The sequence below is a fragment of the Microtus oregoni genome, unplaced genomic scaffold, assembly GCF_018167655.1.
Source record: "Microtus oregoni isolate MIOR12 unplaced genomic scaffold, Mior012 000015F_ref0000493, whole genome shotgun sequence".
Taxonomy (NCBI): Eukaryota; Metazoa; Chordata; class Mammalia; order Rodentia; family Cricetidae; genus Microtus; species Microtus oregoni.
Genome location: NW_024543074.1, coordinates 48,274,193 through 48,294,554, shown reverse-complemented (window position 1 = coordinate 48,294,554; position 20,362 = coordinate 48,274,193). Strand labels below are relative to the sequence as shown.

Here is a 20,362-nt window from a genome sequence, read left to right as displayed (position 1 = left end):
CCCCTAGAGGATGGGGGGTGTCATAATGTCAATGTTCTTTTAGAAACCTGTCAGACCTTCAGAAAAGCTCTCTGGTCTTCCAGATGGGAGTCATGGTCAGACACTGGGCACTGGAAGATGCCCAGAGGAAGAGGGCTGAGGGCCACAGCAGTCAATCTCGGTTATACAGTTCCGAGTGTCTGCTTCCACTCAGCTCAAGCCCCCTCAACTGTGCCTCCTTGTCACCTCTACACTCTCTGGGTGTCAGAGAATAGACTCCAGACCACTGCTTTTTCCAGCCAGTTCAGTCACTTGTGATGCCACGTGAGCCCACGTCCAACCCTGATGTCACATGTGTAGAAGCCATGAGAACGGCAGCTGTCTGAGCCTTTGAGTTGTCAAGACAGGGCTCTTGCTCTGGAGTGGTGGAAGAGCAGACTGGAACAGGTGGCAGGCATCCCACAGCAAGAGAAAGATGCTGACCCAGAGAAAAGCAGGATGTGATGAAGAGTAGACCCCTCTCTGGCTTCTCCAGCCCTGGCTCCTGAGCAGATGGTGGCTGAGCCTTGGCTGTCACCACAGTGTGCAGCACAAAAGCATCCCAGGACATGTCCTGTTGTGACTGGTGGGATGTGGGTGACCCCCAGGGCTTCTGTGAGGTATGAAGAGGTGGAAAGTTATTTTGGTCACGGTGTTTAGAGGTGAGGCCTTAGGGGGATGATTAGGATTGGATGAGGTCATTAGGATTAGAACAGACTTTTGGTGGTTTAATGAGGAAAAAGACCAGACAGACACACATACACAAGTATACAGTCTCTGTCTCATACAATATGGTGTCCTGAGTTGCCTGGAAACTTTGCCAGCAAGAAAGCCATAACCAGATACGGCCTCTCAACCCTGTACTTCCAACCACACAGCCCCCCTTCTCTGTCTCTGTCTCTGTGTCTCTGTCTCTGTCTCTCTCTCTCTCTCTCTCTCTTTCTCTCTCTCTCTCTCTCTCTGTGTGTGTGTGTGTGTGTGTGTGTGTGTGTGTGTGTGTGTGTATTCATGTGGTCTCCAACCAGAAGTCAACTTTGGGTGCCATTCCTCTTCAGGTACATTATGCATTTTTTTTTTTTTTGGTTTTTCGAGACAGGGTTTCTCTGTAGCTTGGGTGCCTGTCCCGGAACTAGCTCTTGTAGACCAGGCTGGCCTCGAACTCCCAGAGATCCACCTGCCTCTGCCTCCCGAGTGCTGGGATTAAAGGCATGTGCCACCACCGCCCAGCGCATTTTGCATTTTTTTGAGACAACACCTTTTGTTGGAACCTCAGGATCACAGTTAGGATAGGCTGGCTGGCCGGTCAGCGAGCCCCAGGAATCTTCCTGTCTCTGCCTACCTAGGTCTAAGATTATAAGTAGAAGCCAGCATGCCCAGCTTTTGAAATTTGGGTTCTGGGGAACTGGATTCTGGTCTTCCTTTGAATGATCACTCCGGCCACCTCTTTTCTTTCATTGCTGTTGCTAGGGTTTCTAGTTTAGCTCCAACTTGTGGTACCGGGGACTGAAGCAGGGGCTCTCACCGGCTATGTGCTCTTCATTATCATCACCGTGGTAAAGTAATGGACAGGAACACCTGGGGGAGAGTTTCCTTTGTACATGGTGCCAGAGACTCACTCCATCCCGGCAGGGAGAGCCTGGAGGGACAGGGTGGTTGATATCCTAGTATTTGCCAGGCAGAGAGGAGATGCCCACACTGGGGCTTACTCTGCCTTCCCTCTTTTATTCCACCTGGGACCCCAACCTGTGGAGTACCACTCACACTCAGGGTGTGTGTTCTTCCCTTAGACAATCTTGGGCAGTAGTCTCAAAGACATGTGGATACGTATTTTACCAGTTTCCCAGTCACTTCTTAATCTAATGAAATTCATGGTAAAAAAAATTAACCATCACAGTAGGCAAGGGTTCTATCACTGAGCCAAAGTCCCTGGTTCCAGATCTGTTTATAAAGTGGCCTACCTCTGGTATTTCCTCCCCCTGCCCCCCCCCCACACAGAGCAATACTTGTCCCCATTGGTTTATGTGCAGATTTCGCCTCTACAAAACACTATTGAAAACAGTCCAGTTAGATTCGTCAGCACTGGTAAGAGTTGGGGAGAAGAGAAGAAAGATTGGAGAGGACCAGGAAGGGAGGAGAGGGAGACAGGAAGCCAGCAGAGGTATTCTCAGGCCTCTCTTATCACTGTATCCCCTACAGGCTGTAATTACTATTTCCCACAGAATTGGCCTTGGAGGAACTAAAACCTCGCCCAAGAGAGCACTGCTGATAAGAAGAGTTAGATTGGAACACAGACCCAGGAAATCTGTCAGTCCAGGAGTTGCCTGGAAGCAGGCCTCTGGACAAATCCTTGTTATCCAGAACCCCAGCCGAGGACTCAGGCCTTCTGTGCTCTTTCCTTCCTGGTAAAGAGATCAGTGTGGGACAGGGAAGTGGGCGGTGTCTGTCTGCCCCAGCATCAGGATTCTGTAGAGCCGAGAGTTTGGGCAGAAGGGAGAAAAGAAGTCAATGAAGGGCGGAATGGAATCTCTGAATGGCATGGCATGCCCAGTGTATTTTTAGCTTTATCCAAAACTGCTGTACTATTCTGCAAAATATATTATTCTGCCTTCCTGCCAGCAGGGCATGAGAGTTCCAACTGCTTCATGTCACCACCAACACTGATATTAAACTTTAGTGCACTAGTCCCAGTGGCTGTGTAGTCATAGCTCACTGCAGATTGATTTCTAGTTCCCTGAAGTCTTGAAGCAGTTTTAAAGGCAATTCCTTCCTCTTGGTAACTGCAACCATGGCCCCAGCCCAGGCTTCAGTTTCTCAAAATGGCCTTTGCCCTAGCCCTCAATTAGTCTTGTGGCCTTAAGCCCACCGTTCTTCAAATCTTACAAGTTCTAGTGATCTTTCTAAAATACATACTGAATCATACTCCTTAACCCCCTTGCTTAACACTCTCAATGACAACTCTTTACCTCCATACCCGGTTCCCACCTTATCATGATGCCAAGGCTACCAGGTAAGTGTGAAGCTGTGGCAAAGCGGGGGGGGGGGGGGGGGGGGCGGGTCATAGGAAGAACAGGGTGGAGAAAAACTGGGGCCTCACCTGAGGGGTAGCTTCCACCCAGTTCCTCATGGCCACTACCCTTTATGAAGAGAACCCAACAAAGGAGTTTTGCCCTTTTTGGTTTTGTTTTGGAGATACCCTCAATTTTTTAGATGACACAGTTATATAAAAACAAAAGCAAAAACAAACACACAAACAAAAGACAACCACCATCCAAACCCCTTTGGCTCGGCAAGGCATAGCAGTGAGCTGAATGCAGCCCACATGCTGCTGGTCAGGAAAGCCAGCCCATGCCCAGAATCATGTTACTCCAATCCCCTCACCTCCCTCTCCTGCCAGTTCAGGAGGCTGTGGCTCCCTGGACACAGCACACATGCCTCTCTCCTTTCTGAGCATTTGGTTCGAATATGTTTCTAAGCCCCAGGCCCAGCACTTTCCTTTGGCTTTCCAGCCTCAGTAAGGGCTGGCTTCCTTTGCCAAGAGTCCTCGCTCCACTGTGTCTCCCTGCCTGGCCAGGGTAATCAGGTGTCAGCGTCCATATATGGAGGTCACATCACACTTTTGGCAGGATCTTTTCACTTGTAGGCCTTGACCAGGATTCTTTGTACTCATTCAAAGCATGGACCAGCGTCATTCCACCCCACCCTGTCAGGTCTCCTCAGCTCTGCCTCTGTGTGTCCACCATATTCCGTAAGTCAGAGCAAAGAGTGGTGTCTGTAGAACGAACGGTCTCCACCTACACGTAAGGAGAAATTAGTGGGAGAACATATGCCCAATGATTTTTGATTACTTGCTTGGCATTGGGTGGGTGCTGTAAAAACAAGTCTTGGATGTCTGGGAAGTGGTGGTCCACAGGGGGTGCTTCCACTGGGGAAGCAGTGGTTAGTGTTCTCCAGTGAAATGGCAACTATGCCAGCCAGGCTGTCCCGGTTTTTAATAATGCCAATCATTGGCTCTGTTTTCTTTGGTAGTCCCAAAGCAGGTGACAGGTAAAGCTGAGGCGAGGACAGGGGTGGAGAGAAGCCCACAAAATGAACCGACATAAACCACACTCCCTCTGGTGACCGAGGTGGGGGTGGTTAAAAGAGGACTGTGCTGGTTGGGTTCTGTCCACATGACCTAGTCATATCCGGGGGAAGAGACTCTTCAGCCAGAAAATGACTCTAAGGTCGGTTTATAGACAACTGGATTAGGATGGCTCCAGCCATCCCTAATCAGGTCATTGGGGCTGTATAAGGCAGGAGCCTGAGCAAGCCAGGAAGTGGTGTTCAGCCAGGGCCTCTGCTTCAGTTCCTGCCTGCAGGTTCCTGCCCTGAGTCCCTTCCTTCCTTCAGGGGAGTGACACCTGAGGGCTGTAAGACGAATTAAACCCTTTCCTCCCCAAGGTGCTTTTCAGTCACTGTGCTTTGTCACAGCAATAGAGAAACAGTAAAAGATAGGGACACCATGATTGACTGGATCCCTTTCTCCATCACTGCTCCTCAGAGGCCAAGCATTGCCTCCACCACCCTGGCTCAGTACTTGAAACCCAAGTCACAGGATTGCAGCTCTCTTCAAATTCTGCCGAGATCCTTGGGGGCTTCTAGTATCTTGGCCTTCTATATGCAGACTACTGTTCCCTGGTGACTTCTTAGCATCCTGTGACTACAGCTTTACTACCATAGTCACGGTTTTTTCCAATCCCTCAAAGTCCAGCTCTCAGCCTATCCTGTTTATAGCGCTCCGAGTTTTTCCCCAAAGGGTCCAACCTCCCTGTCTCACTAGCAGCCTTTCTATCAAAACTCATAGTGGTCAGCATCCCAAACTCTGTGCTCGCCAAACATACAACCTCAGACCTGCTGGAACCTATCTGAGAGCCCGAGGGCTACTGGAGAGGTGACAAAAGCCCCAGTGTCAAAGACTCCTGTTTAGAAACCCTTCAGCGTTGAATGTCCTCCTGGCCCCCATCACCGAAGCAAAAGTTTGACCCTCACAAGAGTTCCTTTCCAGGCCATACCCCATCACTGACTCATTAGGGTTATGGTCATCGTCTTCCCAGCCCCCACTCTCTGGACATGTGGCCGCACCTCTGTTATGAGCCCATTCAGTGTGGCAGGTGCAGCACACCAGCCTTAGTGAGCAGCAGACCCTAAGGACCCGCGCCGCTTCTCCCTCCTCAGGGAGGTTCCTGGACACCGAGGCCTTGATCCTGCCCCGGGGTCCTGTGTAACCCAGCCAGTTCACGTCTTTTTCCAGGCCGCCTCGCCACTAGCACCTGCTGCCACCGAGGCCTGACTACTGCTCTTTAACTGTGGCAAAGCCACGCCTCGCCACTCCCCGGCTCCCGATCTCCATGGTCCACTCTTTCTGGCGCTTGCGGTCCCCTGTCTCTGGAGGGCTGGCTCAGGAGAGGGTCTTAGCTTGGCCAGGATCTCCAGCCTACTACGCACATTGGCGAAGGCGCTTGCAGCAGGCAGCCAGCCAGGCCCGGGAGCAGCCTAGAGGGCGCCATTCGGCACTCGAGTCCCCATCGCCCGCCACTGGCCCCGCCCACATCAACCCTACAGCCACGCCCGTACTGCACAGCTTCGACCCACCCCCTGTCGCGATTGGCCCCGCCTGCCAGACTCTCCTTGCTCTCATTGGCTGGTCTGAGGATCCGTCAGGCTGAGCGCCGCGGTAGCGGCGGCGGCGGCGGCGGCGGTGGCAGCGGAGCTGAAGGGAACCGGACCGGAAGGGTCGTAGCGCCCCGCGCCCCTCACACCCACTGCGGCGGCGACGGGGCGGAGCAGAGCGGGGCGGGGCGGCCGGGTTCGGGCCGCGAAGCCGGGAACCGCCAGAACGCATCGCCGCCTGCGTGCCCTCCCTCTGCCTCCGGCGCGGCGGCGCGGAGCCGAGGTGAGCCCGGCGGGCGGCTAGGCCTGGCGGGGCTGCTCGGGCCGCGCAGGGCCTGGGTTGCGGGGCGCGGGGCGTGGGTTGCTCAGTACCTCCCGGTTATCCACGGTGCCGCAGTCGCCCACTCCTGCCAGGTGTCTGTAGCCCCGGGCTGCGGACCCGCTGTCTGGCCGGGCCCCAGTAGACCTGCCCGCAAGGATCTGAGGGCGCCTTCCCTCCAGCTGTGAGGAACGCAGCTGCACCTCGCGGCACGTCCAGGAGCCCAAGCTCTGGTCCCCGCGACCTTGGCGGTGACTCTCCACCCTCACCAGCCCTCTGTTTTCCCTTTGGAGAAAAGATAGACTGTCTCGGGGTTTGGTCGGGGTGGTGTGACCGTCTCAAAGCGCTGGGGCAGAGACCCAGGGCGCACATTTGTGGGCATCTGGGTGGGTGAGTGTTCCCTTGCTAACATGAGTGTTGTAGGAACTGTCCCTCATCCGCTTCGAGTCCTCTCTCCCTACCCCCCCCCCCCCCCAGTGCCTTGTCATTCATCTTCAGTGCCCAGCAAAGCCAGAGTGGGCCCTGCCCACCTCCTTTGCCACTCCCTCTCCTCCCCTCTGAACAGAAGCAGAGCTCCTACTCTCCTCAATTGCCTTGGACATGCCAGCATCCTTTATTTACCTCAGGACCTTTGCATTTCCAGTTTTCCACGTTAGGAGTTGTCCGTAAGACTCTTGTTACCCTGCTGTCGCTCACGGATCGCTCCCTCCTGGGCCTCAGCGTCTTGTTTTTGATGAGGCCCGACCATCCTTTTCCCTGGCTTAGTCACGCTAGTTCATCAGTTTCTTTGATTTTCCTTTTAGCACCTACTCTAGTCTGACACTCTCTGATTTATTGACTTGTTCGTTATCTGTAGCACTTTGAATACGGTAGTTGGTAGTTGGCTGGTGCGTTCACTCTCTTCGGTAGTGTCGGCTCAGGGAACGAGCAGTAAGACCGTCCCTGCCTGCCTGTTGGGTCTGCTTTGTCCGTTTATGTTGATGGCTTTTTAACTTGTGAAGCTTGTTAACAAACAGACTCCTATTCTCATTTTGTGAAATATTTTGATGCTTTTTGATCTCTTTCTAATAGCTGTCAGGACAATTCATGATAACATTTTTATATTTTGCTAAGAGTTTTGCTTGAGCCTCCTCCCACACATTCAGGAGTTATCTACTGAATTCTGCACTATCTAGGTCATGCTTTCTACTGGGCTCTAGGGACACAAAAGAGATAGCAACAGGGTACCTTCCCCCAGAGAGCCCAGGAGCCCCAGAGAGCAGGCTGGCACGCATACAGTTCTAGGCCAGGATATGACACCTGCTGTAGGGAAGGGTCTGTGCCCTAGAAATGCAGGACATGGGGTGGGGTGCTGGTGAGCCTTGAGCAGGGGCAGACATAGAAAATGAAAGAGCAGGCTCAGCAAGGAACTTTGCCCCATGTGGAATCAGCCCTCCAGAGTAAGTGTGAGGTTTGGAGTGGTCGAGACCCCCAGAGGCCCGGAACTTCTTTCAGCAATTTTTGTAAAAGCTAGGTTTCCAAGTTTGTATCTGGACTCTGATTTTCCAGTGTTGGCAATAGCTAACTGAAACTAGTTACTTGGTGCCAAGCCGAATGTGGACCTCATGCAGCACTGCTAACCTCCTGAGCAGGCTGTGTGGGAGGGAGGAGCGGTGAGGAGCAGGAACAGTAGCCCGAGGCCAGTAGGGCTAGGCCCTGTTCTCCCAGATGCCAGCCAGGTACTCACTTGAGGGTGGCTGGCACTTCACAGAGAGAGAAACAGGCTCACCGTGCTTCAGCAGGCTGCTTCCCCACAAGCAGCTGGGGAGAACCTGAACCCAGATCACCCCAGATCTACAGTTCTCGGCTCTATTTGTGTTTGGCTTTCAGTTCGTTCTGAAAGAACAATAGCCAATCTATGAATGTTTCCCCCTCCCTTCCATAAAGAGTCCTGCCTGGTTAAAAATAAGTGTCTTTTTTGGGGCATAATCTCCAGAGAGCTTTGGTTTTTCTGAGGTTTTAATTTGCAAGTTGCCAAGGCTTTATAATAACTTGTTAACAGATGAGAATGGCTTTGCTCCATCCCTTAAATAAACGGTCAAGGGTTTACTTGAATATGTAAGTTTCAAATGGAAAAAAAAACTTAACTTTCTGCAAGAAAAAATGCCAAAAAGCGATTATTTATGAGTGAACTAGTTTTTGAAAAAATATTATATATAAGATGAAATAAAAATCTGATTTTTAAAGAAAACCCTTGATTTGTCAGCAGGACTGCTATTTTTGTCTAATTATGAAGTTAGCTTTCACACCTGACTAGGAAGGTAGCAATTTTATTTTTAAAAATTTCTTAATGATTTGTGATTTGTACTTGACCTCGGTGTGAACTGATTTCAACAGCAGTCTGTTATTTTAATTGTTTATGGTGGGGACTTTCAAATATGTTCAGAAATAGACAGCTTAGTTTCAGCGTCTGCAGGTTGGGACTCTGGCCGTCTTGTTTTACCCTGCATCTCAGAGTGCATAAACCCTTCTCAGAGTATGCGGAGCAGGTTCTAAAGCAGGACTCTAAATACCACTGCCATAAAAGATAGGGGCTCCCTCATGCTTTAAAAAGCAGTAATTCTTTCATAGCATCAAGTGACTGGTCAGAATGCAAATTGTCTCATGTATTACACTCAGGATGTTGAATAAATATTCATTCAAGGTGTGGAATTCAGTATCCAAGCTGTCTCATATATTTTATAGTTTCTGTAATCATTTGGAAGGAGAGCCAAGGTTGTGTTGTGGTTACTGATTGATGTCTTTTTGATTCTCTTCCTCTGTTGACTTTTGGTTTTTATTATCATCATTATTATTATTTCTTCTTTCAGACATAATCTCATATTGTAGCCCAGGCAAATCCATGGCAATCCTCCTATCTCAGCTTCCCATGTGCTAGAATTACAGGCAGAAGCCACCACACTCAGCGATGTTTCTTTAATTTGTTGCTTTCTCCCTGCTTCTCTTTTGTTTTCCTTGTAGTTTACTGGTGGAAGCAGCTGGTGGTTTGGAGTACCTCCATGGTTGGAGTTCACTGATACCATCTCTGTGGTATAACAGTGTTTCAGTTTCCTGAGAGGTGGTAGTTGAATCTAGATGACACTCACTCAGATTGAGGGTGGACTCAAGTGCCTTCTCAGGTCAGCGAGGTTCTGTGCTCATCTCTGTTTTATAAAGGAGGGCAGTTGCGTGGCACTGGGTCAGTGACTGGCCCACCACACGCCGGACTGGAAACCTGACCTTAACCTGTTCCACACTGCCTCCCACATTTATCCTTTTACTTAGCTTTGCTTTTAATCGACATTGCTTGGACTGTATAATCGACCAGGCTTCAGAAATAGTCAGGTACAACCTCTGTCACTGGTGGGCTTCCCACACTAAATGAAAGGAGCGCTCAGTGCTGTTTAAAGGGAAAGGCCGAGTAGGAAAACGTGCATGAGAAGCAGGTGCTTGAACTAGGTTTTGAAGGAGGACGAGTGCTGGCCGGAGAAGCAGAAGGGACAGAGAGGTCAGCTCAGACAGATGGAGCTGCTGAGCGGAGGCCTGCAGGTGTGCAGTTGTCACCTGTCTGGTGTCCCAGAACAGCCAGAGGGCTTGCAGTCTGCCCTTATGCTAAGGACTTCAATCAAGCTCTCAAAGTCACTGTCAAAAGAATTCAAACAGGAGAAGGTTGGGATTACTGTATATTCCAACAAATCTCTTTTTTAATCCTTTACTGTGAAACAATTATAGATCTACAAGAAGATTGAAAATTCCACCCAGTTTTCACCATTGATTGTATCTTTATGTAACTCCAGTATAGTAACATAATAGGAAGCTGGCATTGCTAGTGTGTGTGTGTGTGTGTGTGTGTGTGTGTGTGTGTATGTGTGCGCGCGCGTGTGCGTAGTTTAGTGTCATTGTATCATGTGCAGATTCCTGAACCAGTACAGGATATGGAACCTTCTTAACATCTCCAAGGTCTCCTGTAGCCCCTTTGTAGCCTGCCTAACTCACCTTTGGCCACTGAGATCTGTTCCAGATGTCTACAGTTTTGTCATTTGAGGAATCCCTATAGGCTTATGAGGTGACCTTAATACAGCTGTCTCCCAGCATCCTAGGGGGATTGGATCCAGAATTCCCAGCACACCTTTATCCCAGCACTTGGGAGGCAGAGGCAGGCGGACTCTGTTTGAGGCCAACCTGGTCTACAGAGTGCAATCCAGGACAGCCAGGACTATTTCACAGTGAAACCCTGTCTTCAAAAACAAACAAACAAAAAAACCCAACCAACCAACCAAAACAAACAAACAGACCAGAATTCCCAGATGGATGCCACAGTCCATGGATGTTCAGGTCTATAAAACGGTGTGGTATTCGTGCACCTTCTCCCATGTGTCTTCCACATCTCTACAGGACTCATAGAGCAAATGCTCTGAGGTTATATTACATGGCTTGAGGAAATGACAAGAAAAATGTGCTCCACACGTTCAGTACAGTTACAATTTCCCCCAAATGTCACTTTTAATTTGTGATGATTTTAATTGATACATGAAAATATGAAATTATACCTGTTAATGGTGTGCTGTGTGATTTTTTTTTGATACATGTAGTGTTTAAATTAGGTCAAATCACATCTAGATCATTGAGCATCTGTCATTTTGTGTCATAAAAACTTTCCAGTATCTTTTAGCTATGTAAAGTATGCATATATTAATGTGATTTGTAGTTAGTTATACTACTATCCAAGCACAGAGAATTTCTTGTTCTACCTAACTACCTTAGTCAAGTTGATCTTACCAAATATTTCTACCTATGGTTGGTTGAATTTCAGAAGTTCAGAATCCACGAATATGTGTAATATACTTGAGATCAACCTAATCAGTGCTCCTTTCAGTGCTGGCTAGTATTCCCTGGTCCAGATATACAGCCATGCATATTTCCACTCTTTCTAGTTTTGATCTGTGTCAAAGTTGCTCTGAGTATCTGTGGTCAGTTCTTATGTGGGCAGATAGCTGTCAGCTAAGGGGCCTGGTACCTGAAAACAGGGCTGGCAGGCAGGAAGCTGCCAGAGTCCTTAGGTGGTGCAGTGAACACCATGTCCTGTATTGAGGATCTACTGTAATGCAAAACAGAAATCCAGAGGGAGGCCCTGGTTCTTGAATATCAAATGGTCGTATGTCTGTCTAACTACAGTGCAGCATCAGGTCTTGAAATTGGCTGTGGGGATGTCACTCAGTGGTAGGGTGCTTGCCTAGTGCTCTACCACTCAGTCCTCCAGCTCAGTCCCCAGCATGGGGGCAGTTTAAATTGCCATAAGCTAGGATTTTTCCCCATGAGAATTGTCATAAGCCAGTGAAACTTTATGAGAAAAATGTAAAGAGCATGTTTTAAAACAGTGTGACTTAAAAATCTGCTTTTAGCCATAGCAACGGGTCCTTAGTCTTGGGCATCCTGAAGCTTCGATGTAATTAGAGGGTTAATTGAGTATGAATCACTCAGTCTTCTTCAGAGAAGAAGTGTGTTGGTGAGGGAAGCCCGTTTTGCTCTTCTTGGTACTGACCAACCCTTGGACATGTGGCTTTATGTCCTACATTAGTTAGAGACGTACGATTGGTATGCGAGGAGGAAGGAGGGTGCTGTGGTCAGACACACCTCAGTTCAGTTCTGGGCCACACTGGGAATTGAGCAGCTCCTTACTGTCTGGAAACCTCAGCTTCCTCCCTTGCTGTCAGGGTGGCGGTGCACCTCTCACAGTTGCTGGGGAGAATTTGTGAATGTGTCCCTCAGAGCCTAAGCTGTTTTCCCCACCCCAGTGTCATCCATTTGTCTCAGACTCACCCTTCCTGAAGGTGCATTTTGTAGCTTTTCATTTTCATTTTTAAATGTTTATTAGTTTTTTATATAAACATGTGCTTAAAACAGAACAGGAAGTTCTAATGGGAACATTCCTAATGTCCCATTTATTTCTCTGTTCTTGCTGGTTTAAAGTCTTTGAAGTGTGTGTGTGTGTGTGTGTGTGTGTGTGTGTATGCATGTGCGTTATGTATTCACGTGTGTATATGTGTTGTGTGTTTATACTCAGTGCACACAGATTGACGTTATGTGAACTCTAATTCAACTCGCTTTATTTCCTTTGTGTATCTTAGATATCTTTCCAAGCCAGTACACATAGTCCCTAGATTCTGTTTAATGACTTCATTGTACTTTATGTTTTGAATTGTTTATAGTCTTACTGGTTAGCTATGCTCTGTTCTTGTACAGATATCTTTGAGTATTGAATGCATACTCACCCCGTACACTTCTAGACTTGTAGTTGCTGGGTTAGGATTTACATGCATGCACATCATTAGCTATACTTGTGTGATTTGCTACCTTAGAGTTCTTTCTTATCAGTATTTGTAAGTGTCTTTGTCCACAGTGTGAACAAACTTGAGGACAGGTCTTGCTTTTGTGATGCCTTCCTTCATGACAGTCTGTACTGTTCTGCTCACTCCTTGCTCTTGTGTTCTTCTCCTACCCCACTCTGGAATGAACCCAGGGCGTTATGCCAGGCAAGCACTCTACCAGTGAGTTACCTGCCTGACTCGTGTCTCCCTACTTTGTGAGAAGCTCATGGCCTGGGGAAAAGACACCTATAAAAACCTTTATAGCCCCAGCTCAGCATGCTGCCAAGATTGTGGGAGTGGCGTAGATGGAGCACTGTGTTGGACCCATGCTGGTGGCATGGCAGAGGCAGTGCTTTCAGGTTTGGATATGTGGCTGATGTGGTTGCTTGAGGAATACTTGTACTTGCCCGCTTGCAAAATGGTTTTCCTGAGCCCCAGTTTATGGACCTTTTATTTAAAATATCATTCCCACTAAATAGATCCATTCGTAGCTAACTTATTATGTTTTCTCAAGTTGTCTTGTGTGTGTCGCAGGGGTGAAGTGGGGGGGGGGTCTTTGTTTTGTTCTCATGCAGCCCAAGTGTAACGGGGGGAGTGGTTTTGAAAGGTTCGTTCTTAGATGATTCCCCCCCCCCCTTACCTAACAAGAGTGTTTATCTTAATTTTAGAATGATTTTAAATCTTGGGGTGAAATTATATTAATAATTACTGAGCCTAGTCTGATTAGTTCTAGTCCCCAAGTTCAAGGAAACTGTTCTTGTATTGTACTAGTCCAGCTGTGGATGTGGGCAGCTGAAGAAGAGAGCTGCCAGAGAAGATTGGGATTTGTGCCAGTCACAGACAGCATGGGCAGGTGGTCCAGAAATAGGGATGACTTTGCACCACAAGGTCACTCAGTAATCTGGCTGGTGGGCAGTTCAACTGTTTCCAGCATGTAACTTCCATTGCTTGTTTGACCTCAAGCCTTTGTTTACACCTTTACTAGCTTATTTTCAAGTTCAAGGGAAATTCTAGGCATCATTGTGTTGAGGAGAAAATTCCTATTGCAGAAAACTCACCTGGTGGATATTAAATATCAAATGGTGGAACATAAAGGTAGGGGCTTGGCAGAGCTGTAGAAATAATGATGCTGTAGAAAAAAATTGGCTTATGAAATGTTTGCCTCTATGACTTTGTTTCTGGCATCTTAAATTAAAAGACCAGAATAATAACTCACTAATTTTCCAGTTAATACCATCCAGTCTCTCACAGGGTGAGCACGTCAGTCACATCTTCCCTTTGTAGTCACTGTCATAGAATGCATGACAGCAGCTTAGGGGAGAAAGGAGGTCTCGTGGCTCATGGCTTACAAGACACAGCCCACCCTGATGGAGTACACAGTGGTGGGAACCTGCTGCTGGGATTACTCAGACTCCACAAATCAGGGAGCAGTTTGTTCTGGAAGCAGTGAGACCATTACCCTCCATGCTGTCCTCCAGCAACCCACTTTGTCCAGCCAAGCCACACCTCTTAAAGGTTCTTTATCTTCCCCAAACAGCACCCTTTTCTGAGGACCAAATGTTCAAACATGAGGCTACGGAGAACATTTTACACTTCTGCCCAAACCAGAAGAAAACTACTTTCTGAAACCACTGTTTTATAGCCATACTTGTGAATATACTTAGAGTGTAGATAATTATTTTACTGTGAGCTATAGCTGAGTTTGGGGTGCAGGAATGAAGGCCACCTCTGGCACCACCTTCATGAAACAGGCCCATCTGTGGGGTGCACATCTCACACCAGTGTCTCTAATCCTCATAACAGCCTGTTGCTTTGACATATAACTCTCACTTTGTGATACACTTAGATGACCAGTACTTGCTGTCTGCAGCAATTCTAGAATCAATCATTCTGAAATAATGTTCCTGTCTGTAGCCGAGACTTCTAGATTTAAGCTGGTCCCACAATAAGGAAGTGGATGAGACACGTTCGTGACATAGTGGTTATACCATGGCTGGGAATAATGTGTACGTTCTTTTCTCCAGAGGTGGGTCTTTCACCATCCCCACTGCCACGTGTTTTTCAGGTGAACTCACTGCCTTGTACATGCTAGCACTTGACTACTGAGCCCCATCCCCAGCCCTGAGATAGTTTATTATAATACAGTCCTTTGAAAATGTGGCCTTTCTGCATCTCAGAATTCCTTTTCAGGGATAGAGAGGTGGCTTGTTAGAGCCCGTGGGCCCCAACATAGATAACTATTTTCGCTAACTGGACTGGTACGGAGCCACAAAGAATAATCAGACACAGCTTACACGGTCATCACGGAAGGGCATCTCAGGCCTCTTCCTCCTGAAGATCTCCCTGCGTTTATTCTCTAAACAGCTTTTATACCAACACATAAATTGAGCGGGAAAATACACCAGACCTGTCTCCTAGGTAACCAGGTGAATGGCATTTTGTCACGTCTGCATCTACCTGTCTGCTATGTATGCTAGCTGTCACGTAGTCTTGAATCAGCATCTCTATAAGGCATCCTCCAAATTACAAAGAAAGGAGCAACAACATCCTGACCCTTTGTTAGGCAGAGACAGCCTGTCTGCAGGGCTATATGACCACCTCAGATTGGGCCTATGTCTTTAGTGCCTGGCTGCCACACCATATAGAAATATGGGCCTACAGTGGCTCAACAGTTAGGAGCACTGGCTGCTCTCCCAAAGGACCCGGGTTCCATTCCTAGCACCCATGTACCTACTTACAGCTGTCCATGCACATACATGCATGCAGACAAAGCACCCAGATACATAAATAAATTTTAGAAAGATTTTGTTTTAATTCTTTCTTTTGATGGTCTTACACCATCAAATAAATAAAATGTCTTTTTATGTATTTATTTATTTTGGTATGTGTCTCTTGCTTAACTCCCAGTTCATTCTGCTTTCCTCTTCTTCAGCTCTGACGAAGGTACCAGCCCTTTGGAAACCGTATGACACTACATCATGAGTGACAGTAAAAGTGATGGTCAGTTTTACAGCGTGCAAGTGGCAGACTCAACTTTCACTGTCCTGAAACGTTACCAGCAATTGAAACCCATCGGCTCTGGAGCTCAAGGAATTGTTTGGTAGGTCTAGGTGTTCTAATAGCATAGACTGAATCTTTAGTGAAAAGTAAAACTAAATCAGAGTTTAGAAGCACTGATTAAAACATACCCCCATTGCAGATTAGATTTTGAGCTAAACTAAATCAATCCTTGCTGTAGTTAATATGTAGTTATATTTGTAGGATACAGACTCGATTTTTCTTTTGCTTTGTTGTTGGTTTTATTTATTTATTTATTGGTTTCTTTTTCTTTTTTTTTCTTTTCATTTGCCCTGTCATTATGACATCAGAATAATTGGTATAACAGTGAATTATAACAGAAATTTGGCGTTTTATTCATTTCTTCATCATGGCCACCTTCTCCCCCCTCCTCCTTTTATTCCCAATCACTCCTATTCATTTCCAGGCGCCATCATTGCAGTGCCTTGCCATTCATTGGCAGGATGAGGCCAGGCAGTATCATTATCACACGATGGATTAACCAGGAAGGGCTGCTGTGTGAGGGGTTGGGCTGGCCGTCTCTTCTTTGGTGTCTCTCTTCAACTGTGTGTCCAGCCCAGGACATCAGAACCATTAGTCTGACCCTGAACCTTAGGCTCTTGCATGGTAAGACAGTCAGCTGCTGCGACGTCACTGGCCAGACAAAGGTAACGTTTCTCACGTGTTTTCTAGACTACCGTTATCAGAACCTCAAACTTTAGACCATAGTTTTCTGGACAAAGCTTTTTTTACCCCCACTGATTAACAAAACTATTTTTGTCTTTAAAAGAAATTGTGATAAGATAAAACATTTAATGTTATCAGCTGGTAGGCAAAGAGGATTGAAAATGAAAGACCTTTCCTAAGCATTCTGGGAGGAGGGCTTGGGTTTTCCTGCGAAGACGCTGAGTGTAACATCATCAGTGGGCTTCCGCTGATGCTGTACTGCAGAGACTCTGATCAGGGAAGCTGGCTGTTTTCCTCAGAGATGGTGCTCCATGGAAGGAGTGCCAGCTGTGCGCACACAGCGGGGCCTTAACTTCCAAGTGATAGCGAGCGTTAGTGCAGACTGAACGTCTTTTATCTGAGCTGCGCAGAAGCAGAAGTATTTCTGGATTTTAATTTTTGTAACATTTTTCAATATTTGTATTTACTGGTGGGCATCTCTAATCCCGTAATCTGAAATCTGAAATGCTCCAAAACCCAGCACTCTGAGCACCAGGGCCATGCTCAAAAGGCTTCTTCAATTTTGGAGCGCTGAGATTTTGAATTTACTCTGGAGACTGTCAAACCAGACTTAAACCCCTTGTGACAAGAAAGGTTTTAAAGTCAGTGGATGACTCAGGTAAGGGAACATGGTGATAGGAAGTTATGAGTGTTTACTTGATTTGTAAATAGACAGTAATTTGAGAAGAGGATGGAAAAAGGGGGAACATGAATTATCTTGGGGGAGTTTGCTTTATAGGGTGGACAGAGCATTCATATTAAATATGGGCTTCATTTATTCACTTGGCCTATTATTGACTTGTTTTTGGAGGTTAAAAGTGAAGTGAATAGTATATATTATATAGTCACATGGGTTCTGCCATGACTGTGTATGTGGTGCAGTTGAGGACCAGCTCATTGACCTTTCTCTGTCCCATGGGTTTTAGGATAGAGCTGGGTCTAAACCACCTGCTGGTCTCTTGGGATCTTATTACATTTAGCTAAAGCTTGATAACTTGAATCTCTGATACTTTTTGTATGGCCAGGATTGTGACTTAATCTCTATTTAAAATCTTCATAATAATGAACAAATCAATATTCATTAAATACCTCTTTAAGAAATTCTTAATAAATTATATTTATCGCCATAGAATGATTGAGACGATTACATTCAAGAACTGTTTAGGGTTAGAGAAGAAGTTCAGTGGTAGACTGCTTGTCTAGTATATGGAAGTACCTGAGTTTCTTGCCAGCACCAAAATCATCTATTATATGCATTCACAATACATATGTACATATATACATACGTATGCACATATATGCATATGTGCACAATATGTGTATACATACATGTATATGTATTTGTACATACACAGATACACCTATGCACATACTTACGCATACACACATACATGTATACATATATATACACACACCCATGTATACATATGTGCATATGTACATACACTTTGATTTTGTAACTAACTGACAGTTCTTTTTGTTATTATTCTACTTGTACTTTAAAGCTGTCCATCAGTGAACCTTTGGGGATGCAATCAGAATAATGCCTTCTCAAAGATAGCTAAATCCTAACCCTGGAGTCCTGTGAATGGGTGAGCTTACAGGACAAAAGGAACTTCGCAGACTTGATGAAATTAATGATCTTAACATTCAAGTCCTGAAAGCAGAAGGATTACTGTAAGTGGCAGATAAGGCTGGGCTACATAGTGAGTTCAAGACCATCCTGGGCTACAGAGTGAGACCCCATCTGAAAAACAAAGCAACAAATCAGTAATCTTGCAGTGGGAGCATTGGCCAGGTGGGTCAGTGTGATGAGAAGTTGTTCTGAAAAAGGGAGTCGGGAATGTCTTGGTCAGAGAAGGAAGTGTGATCACAGAGTGTGGAGTGCTGTGGGACAGGAATGCAGGAAGCTTCTGCAAGTTGGAAAAAGGAAGGAAATAGAGTCTTCCCAGAACATCCTTGAGGATCATAGCTCAACTGACCTTAATGTTAGCCCCTTAGGACTAAATGTGGACATCTGAAGTGTAAAATAAGAAGTATGTGTTGTTTTACATCAATAACTGTGGCCATTCAGTAGCCACAGGAGCAGCACTGGAAGCTTATGTAGAAGAAGCAAGTGTAGTTTTACATTTTTGAGAAATAAAATGTCTTAGCACTACTCTGTGGTTTTTAAACCAGTTAGTGTTGTTAAACTAGACCATTGTAAACACCTATGGTCAGATGTGCATGGAAACCACAGTGACCTGCAGAGTTAAGTGTAGTAGCTGGAGCCAAGATAGAATATTGTGACCCTAATTTTACTTCTGCTTTTGTTTGCAGTGCCATCAGGCTCAGATTCAGATGTTCTGGGCAAGCCTCTGTTGTTGAGCGGCATTCCAAGACCCACCCCCTTCTGTTCTGAATTGTCTTTACTGTTGTTGGCTTATTTGATTTGTTTCTATGTTTTTGTTAGAGCATAAATACCTACAAAGTTATTATACTGTTGACTCAAGATTTAGTGTATACTTTTCCTTTCTCCTTCTAAAATCCTAAGTTGCTCAGCCCAAAATGTAAACCTTTGATTCTATGACATGTTTACCCCGTTCCTTAAGTTTTTAATATTGGGTGTGGCAGTTCCTAGGAGTAACAATTACAACCTTCATGCAAAATAATGAGTATAGATAGATCTGCATGCTTTCCTTCCAGCTTTCTGTAAACATGAACACTCATCTGTCTTTAAATGGTCTTATTTATCTCTATTAATATAAGCAAACTTTAAATAATGTCCAAAATAACATGTTTTTGATAAGGAGGTTCTTGATGTGAAGCCCAGAATGACTGAGATAGGAGACTTGGCTTCTGAACCCTGTGCAGATCCTGAGCTAAAGTTCTTTGGTTCTTTGTGACCTTGGGCAGCCCACTATGTTTTTTTGAGTTTTCACATTTTCACCTTTGAAACTTCTGACTTCAGATGGTAAATCAAAAAGCCAGACAAAAGAGAATGACAATAATCCATGAAAAAAAATTGTGATAAATTTCTGCAACATTAAACTTAAGTTGGGGGTCTTGATCCAGATAACACTGCAGAGGAGGTGAGTAAGCATAGCACTGATTGTAACAAGAAAGTTTTTCTACCACAGACCACAGTGGGAAGGAGGTGAAACACATTTATGAAACAGATTCCAGTTTGCCACCAGCATTCCCATTCTGTCCTCCAGGGTCAGTGTTTTCCCCTAGAAAGCTAGTAAGCTCCTGAAGAGCCAGCATCACATCAGTCAAGCCTAGTATAGGAAGCTCAGTCTTTGGGCTGACTGTTTCTTGGGATCGTTTAAATTCTGAAAGGGACTGCTGCAGCTGTCCTTGTGGCTAGAGAATAGGAATTAGATCCTGAGGCTTTCTTCTAACAGGGCCTCTGAGAGAAAACTTCCTCTGCTTTGTTTTGGGGCCATTAAAAGGCCACCCCCTAGAAGTAAGGGGGTTAGTTTGAGTGAGGCACTGCCACCCAGCATCCAGACTTCATCCTCACAGAGGTGAGTCTAACCTGTTAGTGCCCCATGTGCCCAGCAGAAGCAAATGTCAGTTCTGAAAGAGGATAGCGTTATCTGGGATCTCAGAGTATTTCTATAGCAGTCTTATAAACGCAGGGTCTTAACACAGTAAAAATGTCTAGACCTACAAGGAGATGAGGTAGGGTCAGGTCAGCAAGTGGTCCCAGCATCATTGGATCCAAAATTTAAATAGCTGGGGTAATGTGTTCAAGATGATAAAAGACAAGATGAAAACTTGAATAGAAAAACAAGAACTTCAAAAAAAGAGAACTAAGTGGATTTTACAAAAGTGAAAGTGAAAGCTATGGTAACTGAATTACAAACTTAAAGAAAGCAATTACAAGTATTAGACGTAACTGAAGAGAGAATGGCTGATATGGAAAATACATCAGCAGGAAATACCCAGATGAAGCCTCGGAGACCAGAGTAGAGATACAGAAGAGAGATGTGTTAGTTTTCATTGCTTCATAATTACTACAAGATTAATGGTTTAAAATAACTCAGCATGTATTATCTGATGGCCATTGTTCATCAGAGAATGCAAATTAAAACATGGTGAAATACACTCAGCCCAGAGGGTAAAAAGCAAGTTGTTCATGATACCAAGTATTGGTGAAGATATTCAATACAGCTCTCAGGCATGGACTCTTGGCATACTGCTAATGGACATAGACACTGAT

At 45.9% G+C, this 20,362-nt stretch overlaps 1 protein-coding gene across 6 annotated transcripts in view; it reads left to right on the top strand.

The window, feature by feature from the left end:
• The first annotated feature begins 5,713 nt into the window (after positions 1-5,713).
• Mapk9 (mitogen-activated protein kinase 9) overlaps positions 5,714-20,362 on the top strand; it is a 42,891-nt gene continuing 28,242 nt past the window's right edge. For 4 of the 6 annotated variants that reach the window (XM_041663968.1, XM_041663966.1, XM_041663971.1 and 1 more), the window contains exons 1-2: positions 5,714-5,950; positions 15,305-15,472. In XM_041663968.1, coding sequence (XP_041519902.1) covers positions 15,351-15,472 — 122 coding nt within the window. In that variant the 5' untranslated portion in view covers positions 5,714-5,950; positions 15,305-15,350. Of the gene's footprint in view, positions 5,951-15,304; positions 15,473-15,856; positions 16,098-20,362 lie in introns of those variants that run through there. The other 2 variants (XM_041663969.1, XM_041663970.1) reach the window with 1 other exon arrangement.